The sequence below is a fragment of the Zeugodacus cucurbitae genome, chromosome 4, assembly GCF_028554725.1.
Source record: "Zeugodacus cucurbitae isolate PBARC_wt_2022May chromosome 4, idZeuCucr1.2, whole genome shotgun sequence".
In the NCBI taxonomy this organism is placed as follows: Eukaryota; Metazoa; Arthropoda; class Insecta; order Diptera; family Tephritidae; genus Zeugodacus; species Zeugodacus cucurbitae.
Window position 1 is genome coordinate 10,946,240 of NC_071669.1, and position 13,116 is coordinate 10,959,355.

A 13,116-nucleotide genomic window follows, 5' to 3' on the forward strand; every position below is an offset into this window, starting at 1 on the left:
ATATTTTTTTATTGCTCACCGAAATTTAAAACGGTTAATTTGTCGTTACAATATGGGTTTATTGGTTTGTGCTGCAATTTTGGGTAATTGGATGCAACCGTGGAGGTTATTTCTAATGCAAGCGTAGAAATTGCAATTGAAATATGGTAGAAAAGAGAAGGTGACTAAGCGCAATGACTCAAGTGACATTTGCAATAACGGTGAAGGTATGCATGAACCGTTAATTATTTGTAATAATTTGTATATATTTTTGGAAAATATTTTTAAGTGTTGAAACTCTGTCTCTCCAATTTAAAATTTCGATTTAATAGTTGAAAAAATTCTCGTTAATAATTTGGGTCAAGGACTTCACTATGCGAATATTTGTCTACACTAAACTGCAGTAAAATTCAATTATCTTAATTAAAAACTAATTTTTCTAGCTTACAAAGATTGAAAAAAAAAACAGCAAGAGCAATGCAGTAACAAATCAAAATGGCGTACATGCCATATTGGCAACGCCTCTCAAGGATAACGCAAGCAAAAACAGCCCCTCACACAGTACATTGCACGCTATGAGCACACACGTTCCAATCTCAAATCGTTTCTTGTAGAGCAAATTGCTGTTTCACATTGGTATGAGTGCGTTTGGTGCGCTGTGAGAACACACCCACACAACGAAAGTCATACAGGCGCACTTTCCACACAACACTGCTGCGCGCTCATTCACCAATTCCACCAACAATCATTCATACGTGTGCAGCGCGCAAACCAATCCAACTACAGCGGCGGACAGGAAATGCTTGCTCAAAAAATGCGCTTTTGACTTTTTTGTATCAGTTCTTTTGGAACCACAAAACGGCGCGGTAGCTTTGCAGGCGTTATGCGGTACAGTGTGTGAAAAAATATTATTGATTACAAGATTTTTAGAATAATTTCCAAGAAAATGTGTGAAGTGAAATTATAAAAAAATAAAATAAAAATTTTAAATAAATATCAAATATTGTTGGAGTGCCCACAAATCAACATCAAAAACAATTAACTAAGCTACATATATGTTTACGAAAAAAAATATTCATAAATATTTTGAAAAAAAGTTTTAGTGTTTACAAATTACATACATTCATAGTGTGCGCCTAAACGCTGCACAGTGTTGTTCAATGTTTGACAAGAATATGGATACAACGCTTTCATCATCGTTACACGTTGGTGATATTGATTCGACAAGTTCCGGCGGCACATCCTCAGACAATTCAACAGTTATGCAGGATAATATACATTCACCTGTGCAATATGGTAGTCTTTATATACCTAATTCAAGTAAGAAATCAACCCAAACCAACACAAACTTCAATATTTTTACTTATAAGAAGCGAGGCTATAATGAATGTAATTTTAAACGAATGCAATCGTTTTAGAGGGAATAATGGAAAATATCAGTGATAAAAAAATTAAATATATGATATGTATATCATATAATATTTTATCAGTGACGGTGCTTTGCCGGCAGAAATCAAGACATAAAGCCTTCATCATGGGTCTCTTCACCTTACTTCGAGCGTGAAAATGTAGTGCGGGTCTAGTTTCATAATGTTATCAGTCGTCATGCCTAGGTAACTGGTCACCTTTGGGGTTACCACTGAAATTTTTTGTACGGTGATGTCAAGAACCAATGTTATATAAGCAACTCTTACGACAAATAAAAAGGTGTTCCTGGAATAGAATCAGAAAATGTATCCAGTATTAATCAAATTGTGCTCCATAAAACTATTTGTTAAAAACTTTTATAATAAGCTTAAAATAAAACCGAACTACGCTGTATAGAGCTTAAACAAAAGAAGTAGGTTTGAGTATTCTCTTATTCTTTAGGATAATATAGAATAATTTTTTTTTTTTTGTTGATAACTCGCTTAAACATGGAGAGTGATACGAATCGAACAAACAACTGTCGTTAGTTAAATAGTGATAGAGTAGCAATCGGATGTACCCGATTTTTTGGTGGACAATTTTATTTGAAAATCTGAGAAGTGAAAAATGAAAGAGAAACCCGTAACTTCTTCTTACTTTATTCGCAGGTTAAATGACTCAAAGTACTATAATCTTATAAATAGTATACTAGAAAGTCAGTCTCTAATTGCATCTTGAGAACAAAAAATAGACTAAAAACTTCAGATGAAACCGAGAAATACCATAGAACCTAAGTAAAGAATTAATTAATTTTCTTTATTTGAATTCGACAAGGATTTGGATTCAACCAGAAACACTAAATCCTAAAAAGAGTTGTGTTCAAAAAATAACGGGAATTTTCGTTTTTGAAAAAAATATTTATTTATTTGTCTCCATTAATGTGGTCACCTTTAAAATAGTCCCCATTCGATTGTATACATTTATGCCAGGGCTTCTTCCAACCGTCGAAACACTTCTCAAGCTCGATTTTTGGGTTAGCCTTTGGCTCTTTCAGCGATTTTTATGCTTGTAAAGCGAGAACGAAGGTTCTCTTTATTTTTTTGAAATAGAAAAAAGTCGCACGGAGTTTTGTCTGACGAATATGGATCACGGGGAATCGTTACAGTATTATTTTTGGCCAAGTTTTCATGAGCAAGCAACGAGATCTAAGCTTTTAACAAACAAAAATCCTCAAGCTCATAAAAACACGTCTAAACTTAGCGGCTACTACAGACAAGGTCAGCAAGGAATATGGCTGGAAATTTTATTGAAATTCAGGGGCCTGTATATCAACATAATAACATAAAATTTGACAATTGGACCGTGAAATTCTGAATTTTACAATTCCCATTATCGCATTTATCAAGTGTGGCTTAAGTTACTTTCTGGAACCAAAAAATTCGAATAACAGAGTAGAGTAATCCCCGCTTAAGTGCCCCTTCTTAACATGCAAGACTTTTGAGACACTTAAGCGGGAAAGGCACTTAAATAAATCCCGCTTAAATGCCTCGAGGCACTTCCAACATTGCATACATCAGCATTCAGAGAGTGATAATGGTAGAAAAGTAGTATGTATAAAAAGTAAATTTATGAGACACCTATGAAAGTTTCAAACTTCTCTTAAAATTAGAATTTACAATATGATAAAAACTCGACCTCATACATATTCGTTTTTTTTTTTTGACTTTGTCACTGTATCCTGAAATATGCATTGTTTATAAATATTTCAGTGTATAACACTAAACAACTAAAAAATAAGGAAAAACTGCAGTGAACGACAGGGAAAATTTAGCTTAGAATGGCGCATTTCTCAAGCATTGAATTACAACAAATATATTTATACATATGTATGTGTATATATAGAGAGAGAAATGACAATAACAACTTGAACGTAGAACATAATGAAGTAACATAACGCCAAAGCATACTAAACACTTATGAGAATTTATTATTATTATAAATATTATATGCATTCTTACATAATATTTAGAGCATTCTTCATTTAATAATAATGTATGTGAAGAAGTTTTTTGGTACTTAAAAACTTATAGCACCAAGTCACTAATGATAAGTCTTTGGCTGAAATTTTTTTCTATAATCTAAAATGGTGTTGTTGTTTTAGGATAAAACATAAAAAAATAAATCGTATTTGATAATACTGACTAGTACTGTACTGTATTTAACCAGACCGAATCAAATAAGATAGAAATGACTTGATTGGCATTAAAGTGATTTTAATCAAGTACACACAGCAATTCATTATAATTGCTATTCTCAACGCAGATTGGGTCTTAAGGTCCCTTTGCTATTTCTTAACACCCGTAGAGCTGACTTTTAAAAATTTTCAATCGAGCACGCTCGCCAAGAATCACCTGCTTAATCCATTTTCACTCAACCCCATTAGTTTTTTCATTTAATTTAACACACTATATCTAATTAGAAAACAAGAAACGGTACCTAAAGACTGCACTCGTTGGATAAATGGAAGAATTTTTAGCCTTGTATTTTAAACGTAAGGACTTCGAATCCCGGACAGTTTTTAGCCAAATAGAGTTTGGTTATAGATTTCCTTCAGCTTTTTTCTTGTCGTTCAATAATTTTTTGATATTCTTCAAGGAAAGAGGCAAATTTTTGATATTATCGAGAAAATTGAGAATTCTATGACCACAGATAGGTATATAAGATTGTTCTTTCCAACACGAAAACTCACTTAGTGATTACTATTAATCGGAACATCATTAGTCCATTCCCTTTATGGAGTAAAGAAGTTGAACTCAGGAACTACTCCAAGGTATGCTATGGTTCAGATAAAAATATGGGAGAACACGTGCTCAAGTCCTTAGTTGAAAGAAGCTTTTTAATTGATTTATAGAACTCACTTTTAAAACATTTTTTCAATATTTTGAAATCCATGCTGATATGTTATGAAGGTCGCCTGACTATTTAAAACACTTCTAAGAATCGCACAAAAAAGGCAGTTTCTAGTAAGTTATGTTATTCTTAATGTCAGAGCCTAATCTAATGATTTCAATACATTTCTAATAGGTTATACTCATATAATATAAAACCTTTTTTTTTTGAAAGTCAGACTTAACTAAATTTCAGGGAACCATCCCTAATTGTTTACCTTTTTAATTATATCCTTCGATTTTTTATTGCACTACTTTTTAGACTATCGCGGCAATATCTCCTGCAAAACTGTGTTACACTTCGATAAGTTCCCCGCCTACGCGACTGATAAAGATATCGAACGAAGATTCTGCGATATAAGCATCGATTATGACAAATCACCACCGCCCACCGCAGCGGGTTCACCACTCTATCCTGCGCTGAATGGCGTTATATATGAAAATGGTGTTGGTGATCACAATGGTAATACAAAAACAGCGCTCAACAGCGGTGCAGTGGGTTTAAGTGGCGGAAGTCAATTGATTTCCGGTATAACAACAACACATGGCTTAACAGGTGGTTTTCAATTGGATCGCAAATTCTTGCAATTCACCACAGATCAGGTGGGTGTCAATTATTTGTTTACACAAAAAATTTGCTCATACTCATTGACTTATGTTCAATATTAATATTTATTTTTATCCTCGTCTTACAGATCCAATGCATGTGTGAAGCACTGCAACAAAAGGGTGATATCGAGAAGTTAACCACATTTCTGTGTAGCCTACCCGCCAGTGAACTTTTCAAAACAAACGAGAGCGTGTTACGTGCACGTGCGCTCGTTGCCTATCATCGTGGGCAGTTTCATGAACTCTACAATCTCCTGGAAACACATTGTTTCTCAGTGAAATATCATGTTGACTTACAGAATCTGTGGTTTCAAGCGCACTACAAGGAAGCGGAGAAAGTGCGCGGACGTCCATTGGGCGCGGTCGATAAATATCGTCTGCGTAAAAAATATCCTTTACCGAAAACCATTTGGGATGGTGAGGAAACTGTTTACTGCTTCAAGGAGAAAAGTCGAAATGCTTTAAAAGATTGCTATATGACAAATCGTTATCCCACGCCGGATGAGAAGAAAACGTTATCGGAGAAGACAGGTCTAACGCTGACGCAAGTGTCGAATTGGTTCAAAAATCGAAGGCAGCGCGATCGAACACCACAGCAAAGACCGTGAGTATCTATTGAGGTGTCTTCTTTGTCTGAGAGAATCTCTCGATGAGGAATGTGATTTAAATACTCACTTAAAATACTCAACTGGCTTTTAAGAAGATAGTCTGACTGTTCGCTCAAAGCTAGTCAAGGAGTGCTTAGTCCCTTTATCCATCGCTTCCAGCTACTTTAATATAAGACTCGTCTTGGTCCTAGGCCATAGCGGTATCGTTGGGAACTGCAAAGCCGATGAGCTGCAATCCCATCAGATTGGGAACAAGCTAGTGCCTTTATCTACTATCCACCTGCTTCTCCGTGTTGAATCAGTGGTCTTCGAATTAACACGGTAGGTTTTGTTGACAACGACCAGTACCTGTGCGACTGCGAAATCATTCTGGCCTAAGATGGATCGCAGGAGATCCACTGAGCTTTTTACTCTTAGTAAGGTTAAGCTTTCCGTAATGATAGGTGTCATTACTGGCTACTGTCCGCGAGTCTAAATATCCTAACGGATGCAAATTCACAAATTGAATGGAAGAAGGGGAGATACTTTTCTTTCATTGTCCAGCTTTCTCTAGATAGCTGCTGAAACTTTTTGGTAGGACCAACTTCGGAGAACCAGCTCAACTGTCCCGATTGCAAATTAGATGCCTGTACAAATTCGTGAAAAGCTCAAAGCGCTTTGTCGTCACCAGGGTCTTGGGCATCCATTTTGAGAAGATTGTGGCATCACAAAGCATCAAGTGGGATCTCTTGTGGCACAGGATAACAGCTCCTTTAACATAACCTAACCTAATCACTTGATGATCTCGAGCTTCGTGGTTTAAGAAAAACTCAAGAGTGAATATTGCCTGCAGAGGGACGTTCACTGGACCTCTGCTTCCAAACCGCTTTAAGTTTTGGTATGGTAGCAATCCTGGATATATTGAGGTTATGTTTTTACTCAGTTTTCTCAAAACTGGGTCTTTTCCTTTGGAACTTTTAGGCATTTTTTTACAAATCAAACAAAAACCGTCCATCAATGTCTCAAAAATTAGCCATTACACTCGCCATTTATTCTTACAAATCGACATGTGTACTTCAATAAGGAGCGCGTACCAATTTACATAATAGAACAACAAAAGCAATAGAGTAAAACGAAGCGTGCTCGAAGAGGTTTCACATTACAAAAATTTAAAGAAAAACTATACGCTACAGAGCCTTTCTAATACATATGTATGTATGTCTGTCACAGCGGGCAGCCACTTGACTTTTTAGAAGGGCGAATACGCCAAGTGGTTTCCCTTTAACTCATAAAATCAGCAACGTGTACGGGATCGGACGGCTGGGAGTTTGCTGTTGGTGAATGGCAAGTGTGTTGCTTGTACTAAATGGGGAAAATTCAATCGAACCAAATTGGCATTTAAAATCATTAAATCAAGCTGACCGTTAAACAGCAAAGTAACACAAAAAAATGCTACGCATATGCCGAAGTGTTGGGCCTGTGTATTGGGACACGTACTATTTCCTGTTGTGATTTACAAACATAGTTTCATTGTTGTTGTTGTTATTGTTGTCGACGGCTGCGTGAATTCAATTTACACATTTAGCACTTGAGCGTATTTTATGTGGCCATTTGCATCATTGCGTCGCTGCGGTTCGTTGGCGGGCTAAATGCACTTTGCTTTTGCCTTATTTTCTTAATATTTTTAGACTTTAAGTCGCCACAAGTTATTGCATTTTTTTTATTTTTTGTAGTTGACTAAGAAGAAATTTAACACTAAAGTGTACGCATGCGCTGCGCATGTGCCACTAGTGCAGATTGTAGTGCTACGCAGAGGGCGCACGCACAGTGGGGTGTCAGCATGAAATTTTACTTTTTTACACACATGTTTTGCATTAAAGGACTTGGTACAATTTTTCGATGACTTTAAAGTAGTAGTAGCGTAGCGAAAATAAATTTTTTGGAGTTTAAATTTTTACTTACAGTGGGGTATTTTATATATTTCTTTAGTTTAATAAAACAAAAATAATGTTTAAGTCATTTAAACGCTTCAGTCGGGGGTCTTGAGATTTGAGAACTCTTGCCTTATGCATATTAAGGACCTTAACCTTAAAGGAGTAATGCAAATTTGCTCGATTTATGTCTAAGAAGTCTATGAGACTACCTAAAATCTCAAAATTTCGACGATTTTTTTTTAATTTTGAGATATAGTGGGGTATTTTACATATTTGTTTACTTTAATATTAAATTTTTTTTGTCATTTAAACCATTCATCGGAAGGTCTTGAGATTTGAGAAAACTTGCCGTATGCATATTAAGGAACTTAACCTTAAAAGCGTCAGGGAAATTTGCTTGAAAATCTTTGCATTTATGTCAGAGAGACGAAGGAGACTATATAAAATCTCAAAATTTCGACGAACTTTTTTAAATCCTCAGATACTGTGGGGTATTTTAAATATTTGATTATTTAAATATTAATTTTTTTTTGGTGTGACTTAAACCATTCAGTCGGGGGCATTGCATTTATGTCAGAGAGATCAATGAGACAAATCTTAAAATTTCGACGAACTTTTTCAAATTCTCAAATACAGTGGCGTAGTTTACATATCTCAATAAATATTTGGGTATTTTAAACCATTGAGATTTGAGAAAATTTACCTTTTATATATCAAAGACCCTAACCTTAAAATAATAAGGAAATTTGTTTCGAAAAACTTCGCATTTATGTCTAAGAGATCTATGAGACCATCTAAAATCTTAATATGTCGACGAACTTTTTAAATTCAAATTCAAAATAGCGAAAAGAAATTTTTTGGAGTTTAAATTTCCAGTTACAGTGAGGTATTTTACATATTTGTTTATTTAAATCATTCAGTGGGGGTCTTGAGATTTGAGAAAGCTTATCTTATGCCTAGTAAATACTCTAGCATTAAAACAGTAAGAAAAATTTTATCGAAAATCTTTGCATTTCTGTCAGAGATGTATATGAAACTTACTAAAATCTCAAAATATCGACTTTTATATATCGGATATAGACCTTGGTCCCACCAGGCGAATTCCGAAAGATCTTTATTAAATTTTTTGGTAAAAGCGTTCGCTAAGGAGTTAGTTGGCGAAGAAATCATATTTTGTAATTATTTGATTCCCTCTAACCTCTTCCAATTCACGAAATTCAAATATCTGCTTTAATTTTATATAAATAACATATTATTCTAAATTTTTTAAATCTGTATTTCATTCTTATCATCTTTCTAGTGATATCATGTCTGTCCTGCCTGTACAACAATTGGATGCCAATGGTTTTCCCCGTATGTTCAATGCGCCCAGTTACTATCCGGAATCAATTTTTAACACACAATAGCATAAGATCTTACAATTCTAAGAGACTACGTTGTTTTCATAAGAAAACGTACGCAAGTTAAAATTAATAATTAAAAAAAAAAAATCGCTGTAAATATATTATTATAATAAAAGTCCATTGAAAATGGCAAATTAGCATAAATTGTTTCTAGTTTTAAGTTAGTGCTTAAGAAATGAAAATGAAATATGTATGTTTGCTTGTTTGTGGAGAATTTTAAATCATGGCAATACAATTAAAAATATAAAGAAGAGAAAGAAAAATGTTGATTTTATTTAAAAAGAAGAAAATGGAAAGATTTTGCAGCCCAGCTCATTACGCTGTCGTCTATATATGAAAAAGAACAGTACAGAACTATTAATTTAACAGACCCTCAAAATCAACTTATTTTCAATGGAGCAACCCCTTTAGAATCGGAACGATTCATATACCTCGCAGCAACATTGAATACAACGAGTTATGGCCTTAATCATGTTGAACTCAAAATCCAACACCAAGATCCGTTTGCCATCGCTATAAAAGGCATTATTCATCATTCTAACTCATCCGACATACACATGACTTTTGGAACCAAGGCTGCAACTATTTAATATGCAAAAGCAGGATCGGCATTCATTACAAGGATTAACGTGCAATCCCTTCCTATTCTATACCCAATTCTATATGCACCTCTGACAGCGCTGTGCTTAGTATTTTCTACCATAAAGGGTATACAATTCTAATTAAAGCAACTCTGCACATATTCTAAACAGAACTGGTAAAATGTCATCACGTGACGTTTTCCTAATTTGACAGCTGAGAATGAAGAAAAAGCTGATAAAAGAAACATCAAAAATCATTGGCCGGTGAAATTTGTTCAAGAAACTACAAATAAATTATAATAAAGTTATTTGTTTATTACAAAAAAAATGGCCAACAAAAAGGGTAATAATGGTGGTGGACGCACACAACAACAGATAAATGTTAGTAAACACATATATATTTAAAACTAACTTATATGCAAAATTAACATAAATATCTTGTAGGATTCCAAAGACTACAGTGCATTCAAAGTGGTGTTTTTCTATTGTTCGCTAATCGTATTCCTGCCTGTAGCAACATTTTTCTTGCTTAAATCTACTGTGCTGGAACGCTTTTTCACCTTGTCTGAGATTAGCACCAATATTTATTCGGCAGTGGGTGCAGTTGTGGCCTTACATTTAGCACTTGGCTTGTACATATATAGAGCATATTTTGGTGGCAGTCAGCAAGCGGCGGAATCATACAAAAAAGTCGATTAATGACAAAACATGTAAGCGTAATTAAAAGTGATCGATCAATAAGGTATGGTGTAAGCTGTGGAATCTACGCCGATGAACATGTGACTCCATTTGGGTATTACAATAAGTATACTTTAAACGTAAATGCACAGATAGACATTTTTATAACAAATATTATAAGGATTTCCCTACATTCATGTACGCTTGTTTTAAATTTGTGGAATTTGGTAGAAATAAATTGTTTAAAACTACGTACATTTCAAATAAAAACATGTTATGTATGAACATAAATGTATAATAAAAATAGTTGTAAATAATTAAAGATTTTTAAAAAACCATAAATACTGAAAACTTCACTCTTTGTATTGGTTTTAAGAGAATTAGTACCAATATTAAGCAATATTGCAAAGAATGGAAGGTATTTTTACTTTTCCTTTAACATAATTTCTATTTTCACACACATTCACACGAATGTATACATATAGTACACACATAATCAGCCGTCACCGTTGTTTGTATAATCTGACATTTTGTAAAAGGCACATTTTAGTGCCGTTTACGCGTTTCCTTCCGTGTTTAAATAGTTATAATTTAAATACATATAATAAATAAATGTGTCAGATAACAATTTCATACAGTTAAAAATTATTAAAATTATAATGAATTTTATGCCTTGGCGTGGTCGTTCTTTACGCTCTTACACACGTTGGCTCAAGCAATTGGGCAACACAATTGGTGTGCGGGAGCGCCCTAAAATCTATAATCTTGGTGCTTGTTTTGAGTTGGACGAATTGGTAAGTGAATCACACACCCTACTCCATTATCCACGGGAAGCGAACTAATCCGAAGCATAATTTCATAAATAATTTAGTAGTTCATAAATTTTGATAAGCTGTAATTGATAAGCAGCTGATTGTAGTGTTGACAAAGTTTAACACATTTATTGCATATAAAAGTGATGTGATATGTTTAATAGATTAATAACATGACGTTCTATGAATTAAAGTAATTTTTATTGAATTTACGCTAATACGAAAAAGCTAAAATAGGTGACAGTAAAGAAGTTGATTGGCTAACAGTCAGCTGTGTTTACTACCATAAATGAAATTCTTTGCTAGTGATGATAAATAAATATCGATTATTCACGCGATTACTGCCAGAAGTGATGTATAGATTTAGGGGTTATATTTGTATTATCAAATATTTGAATTCTATTTAACAATTATTGAATTATATACAAACTTCCTTATACTGCATTATTAATTTAATCAAAAAGATATTTGGAACATTATCTATAAATTTATATGCATGTATAACTCATTGTACAATCAAAAATTTCAAAACTAAACTATCGCTAATAATTACTTTATGCCCATCACTAGTTGTGATAAAACATTGCCCACCCTCTCTTCCTTCCTGTGGAACTGTATGCTGGATAAAAACTTATCATTGCCTACAGAATAGTGATGTCGTAAATTAATAATTCATAAAAGAGTGGTTATGTAAAAATCAGTATTCTTTAGCGCTGCAAGCCAATCCAATTACACCTACACTCAAAAATAATAATAAAAAACACCTGTTTCAACAGACATACATACTTACAATTTTATACAAAGCAACAGGCAATTTACGTTCGTTCATACATAGGTTCACAAACTAGCAGTAGTATTGCTTTCGTGTCAGATGTCAATATACATATAATCATAGTGCATATAATCTCTGTCAGCGCTGGGTCGCCAGTTAGTAAGTTGCAATATGTCGTTGTTGAATGCTTATTTTGCAGTGTTGCTCATACTTAGTGTTAGCGTATTTGCCCGCAAAGATGCTGAAGATGGTTTTGTTGTGGGACGAAATGAGGTATTACAGTGTAAAATATACTAATTACATACATTTTTAATATAAATTAATTTGTAATAATGTGTTAATTAACTTTCAGATGAAATATCGCACCGAAGAGCTAACTCATGAAAAGATTTTAGAATATGGTCCACTTTCGGATGTTCCACACTTACGTAAAGCCGTTAATAATATACTTGTACCGCGAGTTGTCGGCACAAAAGGACACACCAATGTTCGCGAGTATATAACTAATAATCTGCGTGAACTTAATTGGACAGTTGAATATGATAAATTCCATGAAACAGTGCCTATTTTGGGCAAATTACATTTTCACAATATCATAGCGAAACTCAATCCGGATGCTGAACGTTATTTAGTATTTGCCTGCCATTATGATAGCAAATATTTCGAAGATTTTGAATTTCTTGGCGCAACAGACTCCGCCGTACCGTGTGCCATGCTACTGAATTTGGCACACGTATTACAAACGGCGCTTGAACCATTCCGCAAAACAAAACTAAGTTTAATGTTTATATTCTTCGATGGCGAAGAAGCTTTTAAAGAATGGGGACCACACGATTCGATTTATGGTTCACGTCACTTGGCAAAGGTGTGGGAGGCGGACGGCACACTAAACCGTTTGGATATGATGGTGCTATTGGATTTAATTGGTTCGGTCGACCCAACATTTTATAGTTTTTTTCCCAACACCGAAGCTTGGTATTCGCGTTTGGTAACGCTGGAAGAGCGACTTTCCGATCTAAATATGTTACAACATTACACAAGCAGCGGTGTATCACGTCATTACCCCAATCGTTATTTTCAACCAAATACATTGCGTTCGTCAATGGTTGAGGATGACCATTTACCTTTTTTAAGGCGAAATGTACCCATATTGCACCTCATACCGCTACCTTTCCCAACTGTTTGGCACACGATAGATGACAATAATTCTATAATTGACTATACTACCACGGAAAATATCGCGTTGATACTACGCTTATTTGCGATGGAGTACTTGCAGAGCGCAATTGAAGAGAAGTGAAATATGTTAAGAGAAAGAGGCACAACGTAAAGAGTACTTACCTATTAAGTAAAAATGTACGTATGAATAAGTAATGTGATAGACATAGGATCTGGCTGCAGAAATG

General features: G+C 34.4%; 3 protein-coding genes across 4 annotated transcripts; all 3 read left to right on the forward strand.

The window, feature by feature from the left end:
- Positions 1-366: 366 nt before the first annotated feature.
- Positions 367-9,820, forward strand: LOC105209469 (homeobox protein SIX6). The gene is made up of 4 exons (XM_011179886.3): positions 367-1,299; positions 4,597-4,937; positions 5,030-5,547; positions 8,765-9,820. Exons 1-4 carry the CDS (start codon positions 1,140-1,142, stop codon positions 8,868-8,870), a joined length of 1,125 nt encoding a protein of 374 aa, XP_011178188.2. The 5' UTR covers positions 367-1,139; the 3' UTR covers positions 8,871-9,820.
- Positions 9,674-10,477, forward strand: LOC105209460 (vacuolar ATPase assembly integral membrane protein VMA21 homolog). Its single transcript, XM_011179875.3, has 2 exons — positions 9,674-9,829; positions 9,893-10,477. The coding sequence occupies exons 1-2, from the start codon at positions 9,776-9,778 to the stop codon at positions 10,145-10,147; spliced, it is 309 nt and encodes a 102-aa protein (XP_011178177.1). The 5' UTR covers positions 9,674-9,775; the 3' UTR covers positions 10,148-10,477.
- Positions 10,478-10,626: 149 nt separating this feature from the next.
- On the forward strand, positions 10,627-13,091 carry LOC105209447 (glutaminyl-peptide cyclotransferase). 2 transcript variants are annotated; one of them, XM_011179859.3, is made up of 2 exons: positions 10,627-10,920; positions 12,063-13,091. In XM_011179859.3, exons 1-2 carry the CDS (start codon positions 10,786-10,788, stop codon positions 13,008-13,010), a joined length of 1,083 nt encoding a protein of 360 aa, XP_011178161.1. In that variant the 5' UTR covers positions 10,627-10,785; the 3' UTR covers positions 13,011-13,091. The 2 variants fall into 2 exon arrangements, with proteins under 2 accessions (XP_011178161.1, XP_011178168.1); XM_011179866.2 differs by lacking the exon at positions 10,627-10,920 and adding an exon at positions 11,531-11,983.
- The last annotated feature ends 25 nt before the right edge of the window (positions 13,092-13,116 follow it).